The 25,281-nt window shown below is 34.7% G+C and overlaps 2 protein-coding genes across 3 annotated transcripts; one reads left to right on the top strand and one right to left on the bottom strand.

The window, feature by feature from the left end:
• Positions 1-3,243: 3,243 nt before the first annotated feature.
• Positions 3,244-6,081, top strand: LOC132049322 (U-box domain-containing protein 9). Its single transcript, XM_059440076.1, has 2 exons — positions 3,244-3,633; positions 4,679-6,081. The coding sequence occupies exons 1-2, from the start codon at positions 3,349-3,351 to the stop codon at positions 5,768-5,770; spliced, it is 1,377 nt and encodes a 458-aa protein (XP_059296059.1). The 5' UTR covers positions 3,244-3,348; the 3' UTR covers positions 5,771-6,081.
• An 8,120-nt stretch (positions 6,082-14,201) lies between these two features.
• On the bottom strand, positions 14,202-22,035 carry LOC132049305 (E3 ubiquitin-protein ligase CHIP). 2 transcript variants are annotated; one of them, XM_059440059.1, is made up of 8 exons: positions 21,712-22,035; positions 21,211-21,278; positions 21,064-21,127; positions 20,019-20,090; positions 15,130-15,263; positions 14,888-15,041; positions 14,689-14,799; positions 14,202-14,607 (listed from the first exon to the last, which is right to left on the bottom strand). In XM_059440059.1, the coding sequence occupies exons 1-8, from the start codon at positions 21,826-21,828 to the stop codon at positions 14,470-14,472; spliced, it is 858 nt and encodes a 285-aa protein (XP_059296042.1). In that variant the 5' UTR covers positions 21,829-22,035; the 3' UTR covers positions 14,202-14,469. The 2 variants fall into 2 exon arrangements, with proteins under 2 accessions (XP_059296042.1, XP_059296049.1); XM_059440066.1 differs by lacking the exon at positions 20,019-20,090.
• Between the last annotated feature and the right edge of the window lie 3,246 nt (positions 22,036-25,281).

Raw genomic sequence — 25,281 nt, 5'->3', positions numbered from 1 at the left:
AATTGTCTTCTAGCCTTTGCTTTGTTCAACGAATCTTTCCGTCTTCTGTCTTATCGTGATTACTTCCTCCACTAATATACGGATATACTTTTTTTTTATATGTCTAGATTATGCAGTGCGATAGAATCAAAACTCATCCCTGAATCGTCGTCATTTGGATCTTGTGAATCTTGAAATGCACTGTTCTGAAAATTTACCATATCTCCTTCATCTGAACTATGGACTGGTGACATCCCTGGACTTGGAGATAATTCTGGACTAGAATTCTTGATTATGTGCTTGTCTTGTTCTTGTTTTGTCTGAAAAAATCTTTCCAACGTCTCTTTAACTATACTTTTTATTTTTTCATTCTTTTTCTTTTTAGCAAGTGTGCTTTTCTTTGTAGAAGTTGCTCCTTGTGTAAGTATCTTTGGTAGTTTTCGTCTTGTCTGGAGAGATGAACATCCCTCATCTTCACTTTTTGGCAAAGTGACAGCCATCAACGGATTTGATGAGTCTTTACCTGCTACCGTTTGAACCGAACTAGCTGTATCCTTATCCGATACAATGGATCTAACTACATTCATTGGGGAATGCACACCCGTCTCATCCATTTTTGTCTGAGATGGAAAACTCTGGGATTGTGCTAACTCGAACTTAACTGTTTGTAGTCTTTGTTCTAATAACCGTACTTGTTCCAACAGTTTAATTTTTCTTGGAATAATGTCTCTTTCTGCTGGTTTAATCTTTTGACAGTTTCAGTCATAGTACAACAGTGGTCACAAAAGATCACCTTGTCTGTGTCTTTTTGTATGTTTTACTGAGGGATTTTGTTTAAGGGCTGGAGAAATATAATAATTTGGACCCAACATTCCTTTAGCATAATCTAATGCCTCAATAAAATCATTAAATCCTTTAAAAAAAGATTTTCTTATGTCTTTAATAGAGTCTAAAACTTCTATTCAAGTTGAAAAACACCATTAGTTTTACCATGAACTACAACATAAAATTTAAATTTTTTTGTCTAAGTTTTTGTCTGTAAAGTACTGACAAAGTGCATTTAAGGTGGCTATAAAATGTTTAGAGTCTTTTCTGTTATGTGATATCCACAAATTGTCTACTAGACATGTCTGTTGTTTGTCTATTACATATTCTAGTAATACTTTAAAAGTCCAATTGGATGGCGGAAAAAAATACTAAATTATTGGCTCCAAAATGTAATCTTTCTAGGGCGTTTCTTTCTAATAAAGATGTAGGTCTAAAATGAAGGTTACCTAATACCTTTTGTCTGTAAGTATCTTGGGTTGAGGCTATACCTTTTCCCTTATTTGCTGTCTGAGAACTTGATGGTCTCATGCTATTCAAATAGGAAATCATATTATTAGTTAGTAGTAATCTTTAATCTACTTAATTGGTCTGCTAGATTATTATCTTTTCCTTTTATATGTTCAAATTTTAGATTATAAATTGAAATGATATCTATAAAATTTAGCCATCTCCGTCTACTACTATTTTTATCATTTATCTTTTGATAGAATTTAACTATAGCTTCACAATCTGTTCTAACTAATATTTCTGGTTTGTTTAAGATATATAGTCTAAAACTATTTAATCCATATATTACAGCTAAAATTTTTGCATCTATACTACTCATATTTCCTTTTTCTCTGTACTTACCACTTTGATAAGCACATATTTTTTTCTCACTTTTATTACTATATTTATTTGGTCTTGCTTTTAATACTGCTCCCCACCCTTTAAAACTACCATCTGTTTCTATAACTAAATAGTATGTTGCTAGTGGCATATTTAAGTCAGGAATATTTTTTTATTTTTTCTTTAATTTTTTGTACTAATTTAATGTCTTCGGTATTAAAATGTTTTTGACCATTAGATCCCGTCTTTGAATACAATGGTCCTGCTATTTTTCCTAAGTCTTTTATAAAGTTTCTAGCATAATTTACTATTCCTAAGAATTTTTGTAATTCAACATTATCTAGCTTATCTGGCATAACTAAAGCTTTTTTAGCTATATGAGGTTGTAATTTTATCTTACCATCTCCTAGTACTACTCCTAAAAAATTATATAATTTTTACATAATTCCATCTTTTTCTTACTAATTATTATTCCATTTTCTACAAATAATCTAAATACCGTTTGTAGGTGTCCTAAGTGTTTTTTAATGTCTCTACTAAATACTAGTTTATCATCTACAAATCATAGCATACCCAATATAATCCCAATAAGTGGGGTTTGAAAAGGGTAAAATACACGCAAATTTTATCCCTACGTCGTTATGGTAGGAAAGTTACTTTTGATAGATTATCGGTTCAAGTAGAGATGAAAGTTAGTAGTAATAATAGGTAGTAACAGCAGCAAGATAATAAGATAAATGAAGTAAAATAAACAATCAGGTAGTATAAGAAATCTACGCAAAGAACATACTAACTCTCTATCCTGATACTCGACTTTCACACCCTCCTATCGAGGGTAATGTCCTCGGTAAGCTGAAGCTGTGTCATATTCTATCTAATCACATCTCTCCAAAATTTCTTAGGCCTACCTTTCCCTCTCCTCAGACCTACGCCCAACCTCTCACACCTCCTTTAATCTTTAGTGTCGGGAAAGGGTGTCAATTGTTCAATTTCAATTATCTTATTAGAGGCTTTATAAACATCTGTGGACACTTTCAGTTATGTTATGGTCCGGTTATACAGATAGATGTTTATTAGGGTATCTTGTTATCTCCTTTCCCAAATATTTCAAAATTATATAATAGTCATATTAAAAAAAAAAGTTACAAGTTGATTCGCTCAGTCAAGACACCAAATGTCGATCCGCCAGATTTTGGGGCGTGACATTCAGGGAAAATTGGTACGTCGTATCTTTTTGTTACAAGTACAATTACCTCACTATGAATATCAATTTTTCATAATGTTCAATAGAAATTTTCAAACTTTTCAAGTTAAAAAATTATTGACCTTTTCTCTATAAAAAAATATTGAAAGCAAAAAATATATCTAGAGCACCGCAGCCGAATACAGGAGTGCATGATGACGAGTCCCTCTCTCCTAACACTCTTCCGCGTAGCTGCCAGCTGTCCTTAGCATGTATTCCCCTGATTGCGTACATACCCTACCACCCCGTGGACCCCACACCCCCACTAAACTCACACACAAATCACACACTTTGAATGACATAACTCCCCTCAAATAAAATCCCAATATTTTCTTACAACCCATCATTCTTACTCTATACTCTTTTGTGTGTGTATCTAGTGAGAGAAATTGAAAAATGTAAGAGAAATAATAACCATTCTTTAAGAGATCTCACATTTTCTTTTTAGTCATTTCAAGAACATTTAACAAATGGCCAAAACTGGTGTTGTTGAAGGGGATCCAACAACAGTGGCTACTTCTGCTAAGGCAAGTGAATTGAAAAGAGAGTTACAGAGATTAGTTAAGTCTATTTTGGCTGAAGATGAGATAAATGTGGATGCTATTGATAAAACCCATCAAACCCTTTTAGCTTTAAAGGATTTAAAGCTTAATAAACGAAAGAATTCTGATTCTAATCTTCATTTTCCTGATGAATTTCGTTGCCCACTTTCTAAAGAACTTATGAGAGATCCTGTTATTGTTTCTACCGGTCAGGTTAGTACATTCACTGAAAAAATATTTCTTTTTTGTGGTTATGTTTGTTTAGTTTTAAACTACTTTTGAGCCTAGGGTCTACCCTACCTTTGTAGGGTAACGTCTGCGTACATCCTGCCCTCCCCAGACTCTACGTTGTGGGATTACGCTGGGTATGTTGTTGTTGTTATGTTTGTTTAGTTGTTCATGACTACAATTGTGATGATTTTTGTTTTTAATTTTATGATTTGTTTTTTTGTTGGGTGTGTTTGATTGATTGGTTTTAGAGGTTTAGTGGAATTGTGGGGTTATTTTAGTTTGAACTTGGAAGTGGCAATTCTTTAATTTTTGTTTCAATTTTGTCTTCATTGTGTTTAGAAGTTAATTATATGATGTCTGATTAATTAGTTCTTGTGAATGTTGATTATAAGGTACACAGCGTTTATTAATCTTTTCTAATTTATGTTTGTTTGGTTGTTCATGGTCACAATTGTGGTGATTCTTTTTAAATTTATGATTAATTTTTGTTGGGTGGGTTTGATTGATTGATTTTGGAGGTTAGTGGAATTGTGGGGTTATTGTTTCTTGAACTTGGAAGTGGCATTTCTTTAATACTTGGAAGTGGCATTTCTTTAATTTTTCTTTTTAATTTTGCTATCATTGTATTAGAAGTGTGGGTGTTGGTACATGGGTTAGTGTTAATTATATTTAATTGTTAATTACATGATATCTGGTTAATTAGTTCTTTTGAATGTCGATTATAAGGTACAGCAACGGGTATTAATCGTTGCTGTTTTATTTTACGATGTTTACTTAGTTTGGTGTCATTAGAGTTGAGTTTTCATGTATAGCCAATTATGCTGTCTCATTGATAATCCATTTCATGATTGCCTCAATTTTAATGGACTTGAACAAAATCCAGTTTAATGGAGCGTTAAGCGTTTTTGTAATTTTCAAGATTCACTGATTGGTCTCCGTGTAGTTAGTTTTCCCTAAGAGCTTGTTGATTTGTAGGTTGTGAGTTAGCGTTGAGACAAATTACTGATAAATTGTTGGAATTTTGCAGACTTATGATAGACCCTTTATTCAGAAATGGTTAAAGGCTGGGAATAGGACCTGCCCTCGAACACAGCAAGTACTTTCACATACAATTCTTACACCTAATCACTCGATACGCGACATGATCTCGCAATGGTGTAAAAATAATGGTGTTCAAATGCCGGATCACTCTGTTCAGTATTTGAATGATGAAGGGTTGACTGAAGCTGACCGTGATTTATTCTTCTCTTTGCTTGGGAAGATGTCTTCTTCAACGTTATCCGATCAGAAAGTCGCTGCAAGAGAATTACGTTTGTTAACGAAGAAAATGCCTTCGTTTCGGGCACTGTTTGGAGAATCTTCAGATGCAATTCCTCAACTCCTTCGTCCCCTCTCTCAAAGTAACAACAGCATTAACGTTCATCCAAATCTCCAAGAAGACATTATCACGACACTTTTGAATCTTTCCATCCATGACAATAACAAGAAGCTTGTCGCCGAGACACCAAAGGTTATTCCGCTTCTTGTGGATGCATTAAAATCAGGAACGATTGAAACAAGGAGCAATGCAGCAGCTGCCCTTTTCACACTATCTGCACTCGACTCTAATAAAGAGCTTATCGGAAAATCTGGTGCCATAAAGCCACTAGTCGAACTTCTAGATGAAGGGAACCCGGTCGCGATGAAGGATGTTGCTTCTGCTCTTTTCAGTCTATGTATTATCCATGACAATAAGGCAAGAGCGGTAAGAGATGGTGCTGTGAGGGCTATACTGGAAAAAATAATGAGTAACGTGCACGTCGATGAATTGCTAGCTATACTAGCTATGTTATCAAATAATCAAAGGGCAGTTGAGGAGATGGGAGATCTCGGAGCAGTTCCATGTTTGCTTAATATAATAAGGGAGAATTCATGTGCTCGAAGCAAGGAGAATTGTATCGCGGTGCTTTATACTATCTGTTACTGTGATCGAACCAAGTGGAAGACAATAAGGGATGAGGAGAAAACCTACGGGACGGTTTCTCAACTAGCTCAAAATGGTACAGCAAGAGCCAAGAGAAAGGCCAATGGTATTCTTGACAGACTGAACAGGGCTGTCAATCTTACCCATACTGCATAAAAATGCCGCAGTTTCAAGCACAAAATCTGTATATTCTGCTCCTGCTCCTTCTCCTTTCATAAAAAATATTGAGGCATGTTGTGGTTCGTTTGCAACCTTCCATTTTGTACATTCTATCTGAGATTTACAAGTAATAGTCATCATTGTGAATAATTTACTATGAGGGAGTTTTTTGTATAAGTTAGATCCATGGTCTTTTAGTTTGATTGATAATACGTGGCACATGATTGCTCGCATATCTAGCAGAAGAAATTGTGCTTGTGGGCTCGTCTACTCCTCATATACTGGCATTAAGATTGTGATTGGTATTATTTAGTCTTCTTTAATAGTAGTATTTTCGTGAAATAATTGTACCACATGGCTTTCCTGTCGTGGTGGGATTCTAGCTTAAACATCTAAGGCAGCAAGTGGGTTTGCTTTGATTTGTCTGAAAGCAAGAATGTGATATTTCTACTGTAGGAGGGGCAAATATGTTCCTTTCTTTTCTCCTCAGCAATGGTAACAAAAGGTCCACTCACCACATGGCTAGAGTGGGGTTGGGTTGATAGATGGCAAAAACAAAAGGGCGATTCCTTCCGACCTCTTTGGTGGTGTGCTGTTATTCTCAGTTTACTTGGTTCTGCCTTCACGTAAAAAAGCCAAATACTCAAAGCCAGAATTTGAGATGGTCTTTTCTTTATCTGTACAGGTGCTAGTAAAAAGTAATAGCAGTAACAGTATTTGGCAATGGCAAAACTAAGAATATCATAAAGTGTTTGGAAATAGTTATTGGATGGGGTTCACCCTAAGAGGTGTTAATTAGCCCGTTAGGCGATTAGCTCGACCGAATCTCTACGTATGCCGTATAAATACGTTATTATGAGTGATGGAAAAAGAGGCTTTCCCATCATAATATGACGGCTAGTCTTAGCTATCTAAAAGACAAAATACCGAATCTCTACGTATGCCGTATAAATACGTTATTATGAGTGTTGGAAAAAGAGGCTTTCCCATCATAATATGACGGCTAGTCTTAGCTATCTAAAAGAGAAAATGTTCTACGTCTTCTTCCGAGGATATGTAGGTTTTGGACAAAGGGAATACATCCGTTTCGTGGAGATTCCCGGGGACACGAGCCATTATTGCAGATTCTTCTTCGATAAGGAGAAATTCGTAAGTCTCATAACCTAGTATTTTAAGATCCAATACAACATAAAGGGGTTTTTAAAAAAAGAATGCTCTTATGTGTTTTAGTCAAGTCCACAAATTATTGAAATTGAAGTGCTTGCACATTGATCCGAAAATACCGAGGTTGTAAAAGTAGCCAAAAACTCATTCCTCTCTGGTGTACTAGGCTATCCAAATTCTATTATCATGGTACTCTATCAAGGTAATGGATAAATGAATGAATGGTTCTAGAATTTTGTTGGAGAATACCGAACGGGAAGAATGTGGCCATATTCAATGGTCAGTGATATTTTTTGCCGTGGTCCAGCCAATGTGCAATAAAATCCACCTTTTTTTGTTTTTATGGTTACAAAGTCTTCATTCCAACAGTAAACCACCAACCTTTTTATTTTATCTCTTCACCGCCGTCGTAACCTTTTTTTTTTTTTTTTTACCCGAGTGGTCCCTGATTGTGGCAATTTGCCGGAATTAGACTTTCTTACCACCGTTGTATTTGTATAATTAGATCAGTCAAACAAGATTATATGTAACTTTTTATAATTATGTTGAGGGCTAATAGTAAAATATAGTAAATTACATGTTATAATAAGTTAGACTATGTATGTTATTGGTTAATTGATTACTGATTGAGGCACTAAAATAGAATGAGATAATGTCTCGATATATTTCCTCTTCACATACTCATGACATGCATTTTTTCCGTTCACACTATGTTCCTCGATTTTCAAAAAAAAAAAAAACTAACTCCCCTGCTCCTTTTCATTGCTTGTCCTTGCTTTTCATATCATTTGGTCTCTTCTATAAAAATAACGTGAAGCAAAGGGCAAGTCAAAGAAGCAGCCAATTGACTTCCCCGTTCTTTTCGGCTTTTTTTCTTTTTTTGGTGTGTGAATAAAAAATCATAATTTATATGGCAGATTGTAATAAGTTGGTGGCTGCGAACCATGTCACAAGTAAAAGTCTAGTATTTAGGTGGAGAAAAATAAAAGGTGAACATATTATCCATCAAACTTAAGATCGTGTGTCACTAATCATCGGAATTTCTTAATTATGAAAAATTTAAAATAATTTAGGCTATTCTAATAAGTAGTATAAAAGTTTGTACATTATCAACATATATATCTTAATCAATTGGTGACAGTGTGGTTATTTGGCTTGGACGTATATATTCCAATGACTGAAGTAAAATATTTTGGTAGCCAAGCATCCAAGTAACGGTTGTTCCCCAATTCACGCTATTGTTAACTTTACTACTAATAAAGAACCAAGTGTGTAATCATGTGATGCTTTTTATTATGTATAAAGAATATGGAATACAAGGTTGGTGGTCAACAGCTTTAATAGGAAATATGCCCCCTCCTTCTTTAAAGATACTGTAATATATTTGATTCCCCATGATCCATATCCATTTTCTTGTACAATGGAGGAAAAATAAAATATAAAAATTAAAGGACTAAGGAGTATAACAGAAGTATTAAGTCCTTAATGGTTTTTTTAAGATTCTGAAACTTGCAGCCTAGGGATCTGGCCTTGCACGTGCAATCCATGTGGTTCTCTTCGTAGGAAAAAGAATTGCTTGTCTGATTTAGAAGAATTACATCGTACAATTTTTTTGGTTAATATATTTCGTATAAATTATGTTATACTTTTTGAACTGTATCCCTTCTTTATATGTCTCTACTTTTCTTCAGCAGATGTTCAATTAATCAATTAAATTAAAGTTTCGTATTTAATATCGAAAAAGACATATGAGAATTTTAATGATATTAAGGTGGGTGATTTGTTATACTATAAAACAGTAACAAACTTCAATTAGAAAACAGAAAACTTGAATGAGAAAAGCTTGTGATACAGGTAGGTAAGTTCTTAAAAAATAAGGAAATTGATATTAATGTTAAAAACAGTGGACTAAAATTGAGGTACACCAACTTTAGAATTATACCTTTATATCGAAGTAATTTTGTGATTTGGTAATGAGCGTATGGCTCCACGAGATAAGAAAAGATAAAAATTTACCTTCGATGTTAGATGAATCTTATCGTGTTAATCTGTTCATTCTCACGAAAAAAAAGTTCTTGTCATTGGCAGGGGTGGACCCACCTTGACCCGAGGGTGTCACGCGACACCACTTCGTTAGAAAATTTTATTACCCTTGGCATTGAGATTTGCTTGGAGTGTTGGTTAAACACATGATTTTCTTGTTCGAGGTGATAGGTTTAAACCTCAATCTAAGAGTATTTTTAGCAAATATGACCTCTGTTGCTAAAAACTGTGGTTATGTAGTATTGAACCCACAACCTCTTATAGCTTAAAACAAAACTTAACCATGGGTTAAGGCTATCTCTTACTTGCAAATGCGATATTAATTTTTGTGTTATATCTTCTATAAATATCGACACTGCTTTTGAAAAATCCTGCGTATGCCACTGTTGGGATATATGATTAACATGGAGTTGTGATTCGTGAGTATGGAGCAAAAATGAGTAAATAGCAAAATGGTAAATTTCGACTATCTTACTTATGCAAGTTCTAAGTTATGAATATTTTTAGACTCTCCATGTCTGCTCACTCCCAAAAGAAAAAAGAGAAAACATAAAGAGTTGTGGTGGAGGGAAAATCACTTAGGGCTCGTTTGGTATGAGGGATAAGGATAAATAATTCCGGAATTATATTTGAGATGAGTTTATCCCACGTTTGGTTGGGATAAAATTGTGATATAACTAATTCCGGGATTGTATTATTATTTTATCCCTGTGAGAGGGTGGAAATAACTAATCCCGAGATAACTAATTCCACCATAAGTTATCCTGGGATAAGCGATTGACTTAAACCGATTGATTTAAAGGCCAGTAACACTTTACATATTTAATTATACAGATAATAGTACTTTTAAAAAGAAAAACTCTACAACTTAGTAAGTGCGTTTTGATCAATTCATATGTTTTGATCAATTCATATGTACGTATATAAAGTTTTAATCATATTAACATACGGTTATAGACTTCCACGAACAAATTGGTACTTTTTAAAGTAAAAATCTAAAAGTTGATTCAGCTAGGTTTAACTAGATCAGTCTAAAATAATTTGAGATAATTTCATAGATCTTCATTAAGTTTGACTCGGTAACACTAACTCTTCTTGTGGTTTATGTTATTATACTAACCTCCCTTATTTTAATTTTTTTAACAATTATTTTAAGTCATTTATCATTAATAAAAAGTAATTATAATTTTTCCAATTTACCCTTTCTACACTCTTTTAATTAACTAATTAAACCTCTTCCACTCTTCACTGCAACATTTTTTTTCTTATCAACTTCAGTGATACCAAGTCAATGTACATATAGGCTTAGCTGCTTTAATGAGAAACTTCACAGGAATTTAAGCAACTATATGGACATTGATATCTGCCCTAACCTAAGTTTTTGGAGAGGGAGAGAAGGAGAACGTGGGCTGGGTGCTAATTATTTTTCTACTCCAAAGGAATTTAAGTAGTTATAATAATTGTTAAAATACTAAAATAAAGGAGGTAAGCGTTATGGTAAACTACAAATAAAATTAGAGTTACAAAGTGAGAAAGGTCTCTGAAATTATTCTAAATTCTTTTTAATACAACTTGATTTTACGGGGACGTTGACAGACTTGTTATCTTTTCGATAGTGACCACCGAGAACTAGGGGTGGCAATGGGTCTTTAAAACTGACTGAACCGATCAAATCGAATCGTACTGACCAAACCGAACCAAACCAAACCGATTATTAGATTTCTTTTATAAAACTAAGGTTTTTATATAAATCAATAAGCTTGCCGAATAGTTAATTAGGATTGGTTTTAAATGTTTCTAGAAATAAACCAAAAAATTATTTATCGAATATTAAAAAGCACTTCTCAAATTAGCCAATTCAGAAGTTTGGCCAAACAAATAGAAAATATTCATAAAACCAACTCCAAATAATTTAGCATTGGAATTGTCGGTTAATTAATATTGATCGATTTTATATGTATTTCAGCAGATGGAAAACAAATGTCAATTTGATTGATTCATTGGTAATGATGTAGTTGTTTGATTAATTATAATCCAGCTATCACGTTTAATTTTAGCATGTGTTGTGCGATTGGTAGCTGGACGCGATTATTGCACTTCACCACGGATTTAGGGATGATTTTGACTTGATTTATGCAATAACAAGTGTGGTAGCCTAAATTTTAGAATTGATTATCATGTTAGGCAATGATAATAAATATATTCTAGTAGGTGATTTTGTTGACCACTTGATTTATCCAAAAATCACACCAGAAAAGGTACAACTTTTTCTTTTTTTGTTCCAAGTTTCCTAGTGTTTGTTTGTCACTCAAGAAGGGTAAAGTAAAGAATGTTGCAAAAAATCATTAATACGGACGATGAAATGAAGTTGCACGCTAATTAATGAAATCTTCTCCTTTTTCTTTTTTCCCTTCATCTGCTATATATAATAATGAGTATAAATGTGCAATGTGTATCATGTGAAAATGCTATTGGGTTTTTATTGGAACAGCCAATTTCAGATTTTTTCTGATTGTTTCGTATGATGGCAAGAAACAAGAAATGTTAACACATCATTCTTTATTTTCTTTTTCTATTTGTTTGTGCGTGCGTATGTGTGTTTGTTCTTCTTCTTCATTTTTTTTTTTTTTTTTTTGTAACGAAGTGTAAAAGTTAGAAACTGAGTGATTATTGTCTACATTGCCCTAAGGTGGCCTCACAAAACTGTCGGCATAAGGCATAAGCCTTTTGAGCAGACAAAATAAGAAAGATGACAAACCATGGACCTTATTATTTAACTAGTTTTGGACCACTTTTTTGCACCATTTTTGGTCTAATGATTGAAGTTGCACAACTACACAAACCCATGACATCAGGAATATTGAAGGCATAAGCTAAGATCATGGTTAACTTTGAAACTCTTATGTGCTTGTTACTACTTGATTTGTAATAAATTGCTATGCAACTTTCTCAAACTATGGACCTTACTATTTAACTAGTTTTGGACCACTTTTTGCACCATTTTCTGTCTAGTGATTGAAGTTGCACTACTACAAATTAACCCATGGCATCAGGAATATTTAAGGCATGAGCTAAGATCATGGTTTAACTTCCAAACTTCTATGTGCCTGTAAGTTGTTACTACTTGATTGGTAAAATAAATTGCTATGCAACTCTCTTGCTAAGGGTATAATATTGTTCCTGAAAAAAATATGTTTGTGAATCAATTTCAACAATTCAATTTAGGAACTTACTTTGAAATTAAAGTTGATGTAATTTTTTCTCTCTTGAAATTACAGACAAGCTTCTGAATAAGTCCTTTACACTTGAAAAGAAACAAGTAAATGGGCTATGGAATACAGCTGTTTTGATTAGAGTTTAATTTTGTACTAGTTGATAAGGAGAGAAAATATTTAGTGGGAAGTTCATTACACGGTAATTAGACGCGTCATTACTATAGAAGTCCCTTTTAAAATATGATTAACAACCATGCTAAAACACATCAGCACTTTGCAAATGAAAGCAACTTGTCAAGAGCAAAACTCCAGTTGACAAGTTAGGAAAAATCCACTTAAAATCAATGCAGGTGTCGCTTTCTCCAGTTACTCCTTTAAGACATTATAACTATTTTTAGACATCATTCATTTTATTGTATTAGTATTACCTAAAATTTATCCAGAAACCTTTTCAATGCTCACTGTCCCATTTTCAATTTTTTTAATTTACCGACACAGGCGCCATATAATATCCTACGTATTTAGCTACCACGCAGTAACAGTTAAGCTAGTGGACCTCTTAATATGTCATACGAATGAGACTTTTGCAGAAAAAAAACAGTGAGTAATTGTTGCAGGCGAGGCTGAAGGAAGCCTCCCAATGGAATTTGTTAGCCTTATTAGGCCATAGATAATATCTTAAAATTTGCAAATACTAAATTTTGATACTTGTAAATATTGATTTGGTCATCAGAAATTACTAATAATGGTGAGGTTAGCCACTTAGCCGTGTACAGGAAATTTTCCCGCACGGTTAAGAGAGCATTAGACTGAATGGCTGATAATTCTAGGTAGGAAGATTTATAACAAGTGATAAAAGTGAGGAAAACTATATTCTTCAGTATTCGAAATACTGGAAAAGTATTAATAGAAATAGTTAGACGACTATTTCAAGTGATATAGTAATATTTTTCGTTCACAAATTTTCAACCCTTTTTTAAAGTGAAATTCATGTCTAATTATAACTGAGAGGGGCCATTGCAATGAGTAAGAGAAAGCAAGTCAAAAATGGGTCTCACATAGCTTAGACTTTACAAGTGAGAGAGTAGGACTACATATCTCTTGGTGACTATGCTGGGCTTTTCTGCCCGTACTGGTAGGGAACATATTACCTGTTTGATGGTTTGATATGATACTAATAATAGAGCACCTTCTTTCATGCTTCGCGACAAAAATGCAGCTAAGGATAAATTATGAATTCTGTTTCCCTGTCCCTTGGCGTATTATGAGTTGATGATTCCCTGGGAAAATCATGGTCACTAAAGTAAACTTCGATTGACAAAGAGTAGCTGCATATCCCGAGGGATGGAACAGGCTAGGCGAGCCGACAGATGATGATTCAAGAACGTAGGCGTTCCTTTCTTTTTCAGGGTAAAAGGGGGAAAAAAATGCCTTGAGCAAAGGTCGAATGGTCATTTGCACTTTTCTCCTTATTTTGGGCTGATCTTTATTTTATGCACCCCAAAGCAAACAACTTTTTTGCGGAATAAATTTATATTTTCACATCATAATATCACATTAGTTAATCCACGCGACGTCAAAGAAATTGTACTCCGCTAAGCATAAGTTCAATTTTGAAGGACAAAAATTAAAAACCATCTCATTTGAAGGACAACCCGTACAATTTCATCATGTTCGAATAACAGGCTCAACGGCGCTGAAGTGACCCGCAACTCAACAATTAACGGGCATCAACCTGAGAAGCAATTAAAAATGAGCACCTAATGACTTGCCTTCCTTGTGATAGATATAATCAATATCTGCTCCTGAACTGCATGCTACTATTAAGTGGAATTGGCATCTAAATTCAAAGAGAATAAGGACAATATCAATTAGCCCAAAGATTTCAGAATGCCCGAGTCCAAAATCAGAAACAGGACATAGATGCGAGCTGAAAGCATAGTTCATGATCTCACGTGCACCATTTAAGAGAAGTATTTCAATGTGTGTTTCTCCACACAGGAACAAATCGCTCAATTGATTCTTTTGATTATCCTTCATGTAAGCAACAAGATTGCTATAACCATCGTATAAAAACAGGCTACAGACACTGTACAATTAATGAACACCAACCAACCATCACAAAAGGACTCCTGTACAATTGTAAGAACAAACATTACACGGTAAACCAGGGTTAATGTGCGCCATAAGGCTGGATGTGGCGTCCAATATGAGAGACCTAGTAGACTCACTCTCCCATAATGCCATCCTCCACCACCCCGCCATCTCTCGGTATTAGTAGCATGTTGAGTCCATCCTGTATGCCCAGCCATGCTTATCCAAAAATGCATGTACAGCTTCTTTTATGGCAAAATTTGGAACCAGCTGAGACTCCTTAAGGGATTCTCGCGTAACCGGGTCAAATTTTCCAACCTTTTTTGACACAGAGCAAAGTTAATAAAACATAAAACGTTCGTTCCATTATAGCTAAAGCAATGGATGAACCAATTTTACCTTCTGCAGATGGTCAACGATCACTGACCTTTCATATGTAACCCCACTGGGCGTAATGACAGGGTCACGAAAAATGTCAAGTGTGATCTTGCAGCATAAGTAATCTGGTACCTGTTAATTCTTAGTAGGTGTCAAACGACAACAACATACATGCACGATTCGGAGAGATCAGTAAAGAAATAAAGCCTAAAAGACTGACCTCGGAGGGAGTATCATCTTCCGCAGCTTTCCTGAAAACCATGCCTAAGGCATCCAATTGTTTCAACAGGGATGTCGAATTATCGTCTATGAACCCTTCCATCTGAGAGCTATCAAGCTCATGTTTCTCCTTGAGAGCTGACTCGCAGGCTTCTCTGATGTACATATACAAGAGAAACAATGGGTCTGTGACGACCAGGAAAAACTAATGCAAATATATAAGTTTTAAAGCAGAGTCATTACTTCAATTTCTTTAGTTCCCGAGTGCGTCTCGAAGATTCATGCTCCCACTCCAAGTATTTTGCTTTTGCAAGCTCCTGCCAGATCTCTTCAACCATGTAACTCTTTGGATTAGCACCTCTTCCGAGATCCAATGCCTACCATTGACACATTAAACAGTTATACCAAAAAGATTATTCAGCAAAATGGATGTTCCTAGGATCATATTCTGAAAATACGCATTATCAGTACAACAGAAAATACATTCATTCAAACTTCTTTAAATAAGTCATGCCATACCCACCAAAAAAATCAAGAAATCAGTTGTGCCAGAACCTTAATAAACAGAAGTTCTGAATTTTAGTGGTGATGGATTAGACATTGGCTTCCCGTGCTAAGAATTGACTTGTGATTTCATTAACAATTCAAAAGATGCGTACGAACGAGATATCCAGCAACAAGAAGAAGGAAAAGGATTGAATAGAGGAACTCCCGAGCATTTGGCGATCTACCATAACTGTGTAACCCTATTCCTAATAGATTGATCCCACGGCTCGAATGGTACGATCCCTCCGTCACCCCAGATTGGAAGGGGTAATCTCGTAGTTCTTGGTCTACCCTGCTCATATGACGAGATGTTATCTGTCATCAGCCATGGCAGTACTGTCAAGAAAATATGACAAAAAGTTTCAAAGCATAATCTCTTAGCGACAAAATGGATGCTCTGCTTGGGCCATTGCCTTGGTTCAACGCTGTTACTGTGCTAGTATATCGGATGAGTACCAAAGATAGGATATGACAGTCACCTCGAGATGGACCTAACGCTAAGGGGGCAGATGACAAGATGCTCTGTCAAGGGGCTTTCTTTTTATATGCACCAAGCACACAAATTTTCCCAGAGGGAGATGATAAAATCCCAAGCCTTCCTCAAACCTCTTAATCCACAATGTTAGTCTCAAAGCCTCTGTAATAATCCATATAGACAATCTTTTTGGAAAATCATCCACATATACAATTACACAAACCTCAGACTCTAGGCACATGATAACAAGCCTAGTGGAACCACATACATGACCTGACCTTTAAGCTAAGCTTAAGCCTTTATTGTCTAAGGAAATATTTATCCGTCGGAAAATAAAGGTTAATACTCCCTCAGACAACGGCGGCTTATATCTACTATTAAATTTCAGGTTTGGTGGCTCGTAAGGCTCATAACCTTGAGATCACACGTTCAAATCCTGTCTCTGCAACTATTCAATAGACTAGACAAATAATAACTTGCACAACCACGGCTTAGGCTAGAGTTAGATTTACATATTTTTTATAAGAACAAAAAAATTCCAAGAAAGAAGGCCTAAGCTAGCATAATCCAGTTCACGACACCCCAACAATATCAATCAGCTACCTCAATCTCGAATTAGTTGGGGTCAACCCTATAAGTCATTTGTATATGCTCTAATCCACTTTGACCTATATCATTTCACTGCTCAGTAATTTGTCTTTTTCCAAATTAGCTATTCTTAAAACTAGAGACTAGAGATTCCCTAAATTCATGCGTATCTCCAAACTGGTGAACAAATTTCCAACCCAACTAAAGAAACTTTCAACAAACGCAAGAGTTCATGTAAGATAACGATTAGCGACAACCAAGCTTCAATTCCAGCTAATTAGTTTCACCTATATGGATTCTTTACTTCCATCGTGCTAAATTACTAGCAAAGTTAACATAGAAGTTTAAGACTACCTTGTCCTCTTTTAGAACTTTCCATTATCGTCGTAGATCTACGCAAGACATGACCAAATGATCTCGGAGGATGATGACGTCTTTTCTTCCTCTATGTGTTTCCACTTGGGACCAAATAAAAGTCACCACTTTTAATCTAATCTATCAGTGACTCTAAATTCATCCAAAAAAAAAAACTTTACCTCCAGTGGAGTTCTCCAATTGCATAACACCCAATAGCAAGCCTCCATTTCACCCATCCAATTTATATTTTATATGTTACATCTGAAACCATCCTTTTTATTGAACAGTTGAGCCCAAAATATCTCAATTGTCTGCATCTAAATATCACAGTCTTGTATTTTCCTCTGTACATTTAAATACCACAGTTGTGTATGATCACACTTCAACTCCATTCTTCCTGTGGCGGTTAAATGCAATGCATATATCCCATCTTAGTTCCGCTTATCTAAAGCTACTACTCGCCATAGTGCTTCTCCACACTTCCAACTTTTGGCTAATTGCTCTGTATCATCGATCATATAACATCATCCTGCAAATAGGATACACCATAATTTGGGTAGCGAACTAAGGAAGCACGAGCTCAAGACAAATTCCTAATTTAAACCCATGCTTATAAGAACCCCAATGAATCTCCTTCTACTGTCCTCACACTCGAGCTTCCTATATATCCTTTATAGCATTTACATATTTGATATAAATTCAATTCTTCTCAAGCAACACTATCTAGACTAATGAGTATTATGTTAATATCGTTCTTGCTATTCCTATAAATTTATATCAGTCCTCCTTCACATACATAAACATATGCTGTAGGTCTACAAGACATAAATTCAAACTAATTTTTAAGTTCCCTATCAACATTTGAATTTGTGTTATCAATTTTGTTACAAGTAAAAGGTAAATTTGTCACGATTTCGTAAAGTTCCATTGTACGAATCGTACATTTAGTAAAACGACCTACCTCCTTTGTTCTCTGTCTTAACCATATATACTATTTCCTCGTTCATTTGGTATCTTTCAATCCTTAGTCCTTCATATAATGTCAATAGCTTGGTTAAGAAAAACTATTCCAACCTCTGAGGCAGAAACAACTATAGGCTACCATCTAGACCACAACCTTCAAACCCTTATACTATGGCATCCAGTTCAACAAACCTAATTCTACGAGGTTATCCTGCCCGAATGTGTGAAGATCCATAAAGTTATCCTCAAAATTTGTGTTAACCAATTTCTCAAAATAACAAGTTCTTTTTCTCAGATCTTTAATATGTTTTGTCAAAACTGGTTGGCATTTGGAAATCACCTTTCATACATTTAACCTACCTAAAAACATTCTACTCGTGTTCTCTCTTAGTTGTGCTAACTTATACATTTCTTTCTCTCATCCATGTGTCTCTTAACTTTTGATACAAGCCCCCTAAAGCTTCACTTTGGACTTCACTAATCGCCTTCTTAGCTTTCTTAGCTTCTCTCTTAGGACTCTTACACTCTTCTATAAAAGCTCCATCTTCAATTGATACTTATACCTATCTCTTTTACACCATCCTAAAGTACAACAACAGCGCCTCAGTTCCAAACAAGTTGGGGTTGACTATATGAATCTAGACTTCTACATTTAACCTCATATCAATACCATACTAAATAAAATAAAAATGAAAAATAAGTTATATATATAATGTTATATTAACAACAATAATAAAAATTCACTAAGAAGTCTAAAGCCTATCCTCAACTAGCAGTTATCCCTATATGAATCTTTCTCTTCCATTCTATCTTTAACTAAGTTTGCATTGATTCCAAGCATTTGTAGGTCCTTCAAGACAACTTCCTTCCATGTAATTTAAGGTCTGTCCCGTTCCCTTTTAACATCTTCACTTATTATAGTTTCACACCTATGGATCGGTGCACCGGTGCAACTATAGGTCGACGCATAGCCTGCCCAAACCATCTCAAGTGACCTTCTCGCATTCTATCCTAAATGTGTGCTACTTGCACCTTCTGACGAATCATGTCATTTCTAATCTTATCAAATTTGGTATGACCGCTCATCCAGTTTAGCATCAGCATCTCTGCAACGCTTACCTTGTAGATATGTTAGACTATAACAGCCCAACATTCACTACCACATAACATTGTCGGTCTTATAGTTATTTTATGAAACTTACCTTTCACTTTGGTAGGCATTCGTCTATCACACATCAACCCAGTAGCACTTTTCCATTTCAACAATCCAGTTTTACTCTTATGAGTAATATCTTCATATATCATTCCGTTCTCTTGAAACAAGAGCCTGGCATCTAAATTATTTGCATTTTGGTACCGCAATCCCATCTAGCCTTGCCTCAACTTCTTTCTCTCATGCTAACTAAACTTGCAATGCATGTATTTGGTCTTTCTTCTACTTATCCTAAAACCATACTCTCTAAGAATATACGCAATAAATTCTATATTTCGTTTTGTCAAATAGGAAGTCTGTTTAGATATTTCTCATATGCATGCTACACTTCATCAATCATCTCATCTTCTGTTTATGAGAATTATTACTTTTTTACACAGATTGTACACCATAATGAATAATCCATTGAATGGACAGCTTCTAGGAGAATCAAGAACAATATTCACGAGCATCAAAAGTTTAGAATCAAAGAAAAGTTCTTAACTATCCAAGCACTATGATGTATGAAAAGATTCATTAGAATTTCGATAATAGAATACACAAAAAATAGACAAACAAAATCATAAAAGGTTCAAAAATCTAGTCTTATACCAAATAAGCCTACTAATTATCATTATGTAAAAAGTATAACAAACAAGAAAGAGCAGTAACATGGACGCTTTACTATAAATCTGAATACACTAGTTGCATGATATTGATTTAATAAAATTAAAAATTAAAAATAACAAGAGGAAGTAACAATGCCAGGAGGAGGAGCAGTCTGCAGTATAAGAAACGCTTATTTAAAAAACCTGTCAAACTAACTTTCTTTGAAACGGTTAGAACCTGCAGCTTAAACGAAGTAATACACCGAACGCATAACACTTAACAGGAGACTCAGTCAATAGCCACGAATGTCAAAGTTTTAAGTGCCAATGTGATGCATCATTGCTATGTGATAGATGACTGTTCCAATGGAAAGAATATGCTCACAGAGACAAGTGTCCATACCTTTGCTAATGCTCTTACTCCTTCCACGTATTGTTCTTTCTGTAGCAATGCAAGACCAAGCATATAGTGCGCCTGTCAAATCATCCTCTTATTATCATCTATAAAGCACTAAGAATTTCTAGCTCGACCAGTGGCGGAACCAGGATTTTTCACCGGGGGTTCAAAAATATAAAAGAGTAAGAAACGAGGAAGCCAAGGGGGTTCAACATCTACTATTTATACATAAAAAATAATTTTAACCTTGTGTATACATGGTAATTTTTCGCCGAAGGGGGTTCGGGTGAACACCCTGGCCACCACTTGGCTCTGCCACTGAGCTCGACAAGTTTAAAAGACTATAAACTCAATGTCAAGAAGAGCCTGAAACAAATTAAAAACCTGGTTTGACATAGGATTCTTCACTCAACGAGCTAAATTAATTTTCTAAAATTTCGAACTTAAAGATGCCCCAATTTGCAGTTAATTTACAACTGAACAATTCTCATGAATTAAGAAAAATTCCTACGGATCTTTTCAGCATACTTTTGACAAATGGCAAGTATGCTGGTCTAGTTTATGTCTTGAAGTTATTATCTTATAAGCAGCTGATGCTCAGGGCATTTGGATTGGCTTGAATCCAATAGCTTTTTGCTCAAACCCTGAATATATATCAAGAACTCTATTAAATAAAAGGCAAAGGGTACCCGGTGCACAAAGCATCCCGTGTTAGCAGGGTCCGAAGAAGGACCTCACCCCAAAGGGTGTGACGTATACAGCGTAAATAAATAACTATAAATATTTAACTCATGGAACCAAGTTATTATTGTAGTTCAACTGGAGGTCATTGTAGGAACCCATAGAACTTAAATCTTGATCAAACAAGCTTAAAAGCACTTAAGACTTCTTGCAAACAACTTCTTTTCCCTTTTTTCTTCCTATTTCAGTAAAATTATAGCATAGCTTGATTCAAACTAATATTGTCGCGAGGATTGTAATCTTTACATAGTCCCCCAAAATGGCAAAAGGAAATATGAAATTTGAATGCAAAAATATTACAAGTTGGCACCTTAACAGAAGTGTGATCAAGCTGAATAGCCTTCCTACAATCATCCTCTACTCTTGTCCAGTCACTATCAACCAATAAAAACTATATAAATAAACATTCATAACATATCACTAAAACCCCATAACCAAAAATGTTATGTGCACCTACTTGCGTCTCCGATGGCACAAAGCGCGATTCGTCCAATATATGGGAACGTTTGGGCACAATGTAATAGCCTAGAAAATCCATTCAGAAATTAGACAACAAATATAAAAGAGATAATGGTAAAAGACACACCTGATGTAACACTTTTTTCACGAGTTTTCTACCTGAACTATCAAGTATTTGCATTTCCTAAATGAACTATCACCAACTATTTATCAAAACACACCTTGAAATTAATGAGTCAGTTGGCACGTAGACGAAATTTTACGGGCAAATTAAGTTGTCACGCACCTTTTGGTGATTGTATTCAAACACTAAATCTAGTCAACTTCAAGATGTGCTTTGATAAATAGTTGATGATAATTCAGATAGAAAACGCAAACGCCTAAACTAGAAACTCGCAAAAAAAAAAAAAAAAGGTAATACTTGAGGTGTGTTATTACCACTATCCCAATATAAAATTAAAAAACCAAAAAAAATGATCCTAAGAAAGACCTATGTCACCTCTGTGTATGCATCAATGGCAGCCCCAAATCGATTTTTCTGGAAATAATTATTTCCATCTTGCTTTAGTTGTTCTGCTAGTTTGGCCACCCCAGTGAGACCCACTATTGGTGACATTTTTCCCTTTCTTCCTATCTTTTTTTTTTTTGGTTCTATATTACAAAATTATCTGATGATATTGAAATTGAAATGAGATGTAGGAAGAAATGTTTTTAGGTTTGGGAGGGAAATTAAAGCAAGGGATTTGGTTGAAAACGAAATGTGAATATGTTATGTTATACTCGTCAGCTTTCGAGAACATTCCATGATTTTACAATTTGGGAGCAGTTATTTATAACGTCACCTATGGTAGAGCCGTCATTCGATGGTTCTAGGCTATGGTTTTTTTCTTTTGGGCAATGATACCAAATAGTCCTTTTACGTTTCTGGACAGATTTATTTTAGTGGGGGCGGCTTAATACATTAGGTGGCCTAAAGTTAAAATATAAAAAGAGGCTTTATATTTATGCAATAAATTTTTATATATTTTATTTGATATTTACTTTAATAGATTCTTAAATTGAAAGATAGTTAGTTATATTTTAATGGTGTCATTTTTCTCAATTTACAATGTAGTCTATTCGTGAGATATTATTGATCTTAAGTAAGATCTAGCTTATTGGTTTTATTTTGAAAATATCTAGCTCATTGGTTTTATTTTGAAAACTAGGCAATTCTTACAAAAACATTAAAAAAATCTATAAGCAATAGTAACATTTTAAAATACAGAATATGCCAATAAGAGTATCATCTTCTACTTATATATTTTTTTCCATTACGATAATTTTAAAAGTAGATTAAAACCATCAATATTACAGTGACTATTGGGTTGCAACCCTTTTCCGGACCCTGCTAACGTAGGATGATTTCTGCAACGGGCTGCCCTTTTACTATGCTTTAAATGACATTCGAGTTATCTTATCGTTTAATAATTGGTTAACTTGCAATTGAAAAATGTCTAAAAAACACTCAAAATTTGAATAAGATCTTATAAAGCCAAAGTAATAGACAAGATTGATTGAATTTAAGGTGAATTAGATTATATTAAGAAATTAAGAAAATAATTATCTACACCTTTCAATTGTAATTACAGCAATTATATTTTCTAAAAGTAGCATAACTTTGAAATATATGTGTGTAACAATGATTAAAAAAAAAATTGACAACAAATAATTAAAAGATTTATTTTATGACTAACTTGAGAACGCAATCAGATGTACCACATTTTACACATAGAATATGAGTATATAATTATACAAATTATACATATAATATGGGTAATTTTGGGGCCTCAATACGATTGGAGCCTAAAGCCGCAATCGTATGGACTTAGGATTGCTTTGGTCCCTGATATATACAACTTATGGAAATGGTCCTTTAAGTATATTAAAAGCTGATCACTTTAGTCTTGGGCCCTACAAACCTAACGACACCCAACAAAAATCATCAAACTAACGAAAGCCTCTCCTACGTGCAACCCACGTGAGATATCAAAATTCTAAAACAAAAGCCTTTTGCCTTCTTGATCTGTTCCAAAACGTGGAAACTCCCGCCTTCCCAACCAAAACCCTTCTCCATCTCTTTTGTGGTCTTGTAAAATCAGTCAACACAAGAGAAGTTTCTCCATTGTTGAACAATGTTAATCAAAAGAAACGACATAGGATCAAGCCCATACTACGGTAAGAATTTATTTTTCTTTTAGTTGAAGCAATACAAAGACCAACCTATTTGGTACTCAAAATCTCGTTGTTACTCTTGTTTTTCTCCAATCCTTTTATCAAATTTGTTTTTTCTTTTTGGTAATATCAAATTCTACCTTTTCGATTTTTTTTACTGTTGGCTTTATTTGGTTTGTGGATTCAAAATATTTAGAAGTTGGTGTTGTTTAAATATACATGTTTTGTAACATCTACAATGTGGCTCTGACTTCTTAAAATATGTAATCTTTTATTTGCAGATCCTGTGTCTGAGGCGTCTTTTTCGATCAAAGTTTATCATAAAGGATTGATGAAACATCGACCAACCAAACAAGATCTTGGTGGTGTCATTGACTACTTTGATTATGTTGAAGTGAAAAATTTCAATCTTCACTGACTTGAAAAAGATGGTTGAATTAAGTGGTCACCTAATGATTCAATAACATTTTGGCATAAATGCGGGAAGTGGTAACAAATGGAGATTAGTCTCTACGGAGGTTGAAGCCCATACCATGGAAAAATTCATCCCCAAAGACAGTAATTGAGTTATATTTTGAACATTTGGACTCTATATTGGAATAGATGATCCAACAGCTTGGTTGCCAAACTAGTCACATTCCAGAGAATGAAGATGTTGCTAGACCTATTGACAAAGAGCTCGAAAGGGAAAACATATCTTCTAGGGATGATTTTGAGGATTCTGAAAATGAATTCTCCGATGACGACGTGATGATTGATAAACAAGGATACTACAAACATAACTTTGAGGATGGTAGAGAGCTTATTAGTGCTGAAATTCGGGAAACGGATGTTACACGAAGATGGGGATCCTGATTGCGTGAACTCTGAAGACACCAAGAGTTTGGATAGTGATTCCGACAATGAAAGCTTTGATTTTCCAAAGCACAATGCAAAGACCGACACAAAAAATCCAATTTTGGCTTTGGAATATACCTTTGAAAGTAAGGAGGAGTTCAAAAATGCTATAACAACTCATGAGGTAAAAAAAGGGAGGTATATTAAGTGGAAAAAGAATGATAAATATAGGATGAAAGCGAAGTGCATACACGACGATTGCAACTGGGTAATAATGGCATCAAGAATGCACAAGGATAACACATTTCAGATAAAAACTTATAGGCCCTCACATAATTGTCGAAATTGGGACCATCGTAACAAGACGATAACTTCTTCATTCATTGCAAGGACCTACCTTGATAGAATTAAACAAAATAGGGGATGGAAGATATTCGAGTTTAGAGATATTGTTAGTGTCGAGCTTAAAGCTCATGTTACTTTAACTCAAGCTAGAACAGCTATGAAAAAGGCAACTGCATTAGTTGATGTAAATCTAAAAGATCAATTTGTCATTCTTTGGGACTATGTTAATGAGATTGACAGGTCAAATCCGGGCACTTCAATTTATATGAAGTTTATCGACAATGAGACGGCTAATAAGCCATATAGATTTCAAAGAATTCATTTATGTTTTGCTGCTTGTAAAGAGGCATTTAAGGTTGGATGTCGCAAAATAGTAGGTGTAGATGGGTGTTGGTTGAAGGGCTCAATGTATGGGAATCAGTTATTAGCGGCGGTGGTCTCCATGCTAACAATAACATATTTCCAAAGAAGCATATCTTTGTTGTTGAAAAGGAAACCAAGGAGACATGGTCATGGTTTTTAAAACACTTGGTGGTGACTTAGAGATTGACGATCAAGAAAAGCTGGACCTTTATGTACCGACAAACAAAAGGTCTTATTGAAGCATTTAATGAGATTTTTGCCATATGTTGGTCATAGATTTTGTGTGAGACACCTCCATAACAATTTTAAG

Source organism: Lycium ferocissimum, chromosome 1 (genome assembly GCF_029784015.1).
Source record: "Lycium ferocissimum isolate CSIRO_LF1 chromosome 1, AGI_CSIRO_Lferr_CH_V1, whole genome shotgun sequence".
NCBI lineage: Eukaryota > Viridiplantae > Streptophyta > Magnoliopsida > Solanales > Solanaceae > Lycium > Lycium ferocissimum.
Note: the sequence above shows the minus strand (reverse complement) of the source record. Positions and strands in the feature narration are given on the sequence as shown.

Coding starts and splice junctions, on each gene's coding strand:
- LOC132049322 (XM_059440076.1), top strand. CDS start 3,349: ATGGCCAAAACTGGTGTTGTTGAAGGGGATCCAACAACAGTGGCTACT. Junction 3,634..4,678: donor TTATTGTTTCTACCGGTCAG/GTTAGTACATTC, acceptor GGAATTTTGCAG/ACTTATGATAGACCCTTTAT.
- LOC132049305 (XM_059440059.1), bottom strand. CDS start 21,828: ATGTCACCAATAGTGGGTCTCACTGGGGTGGCCAAACTAGCAGAACAA. Junction 20,091..21,063: donor TTGATCACACTTCTGTTAAG/GTGCCAACTTGT, acceptor ATGATTTGACAG/GCGCACTATATGCTTGGTCT. Junction 15,264..20,018: donor GAGTAAGAGCATTAGCAAAG/GTATGGACACTT, acceptor TGTCAATGGTAG/GCATTGGATCTCGGAAGAGG.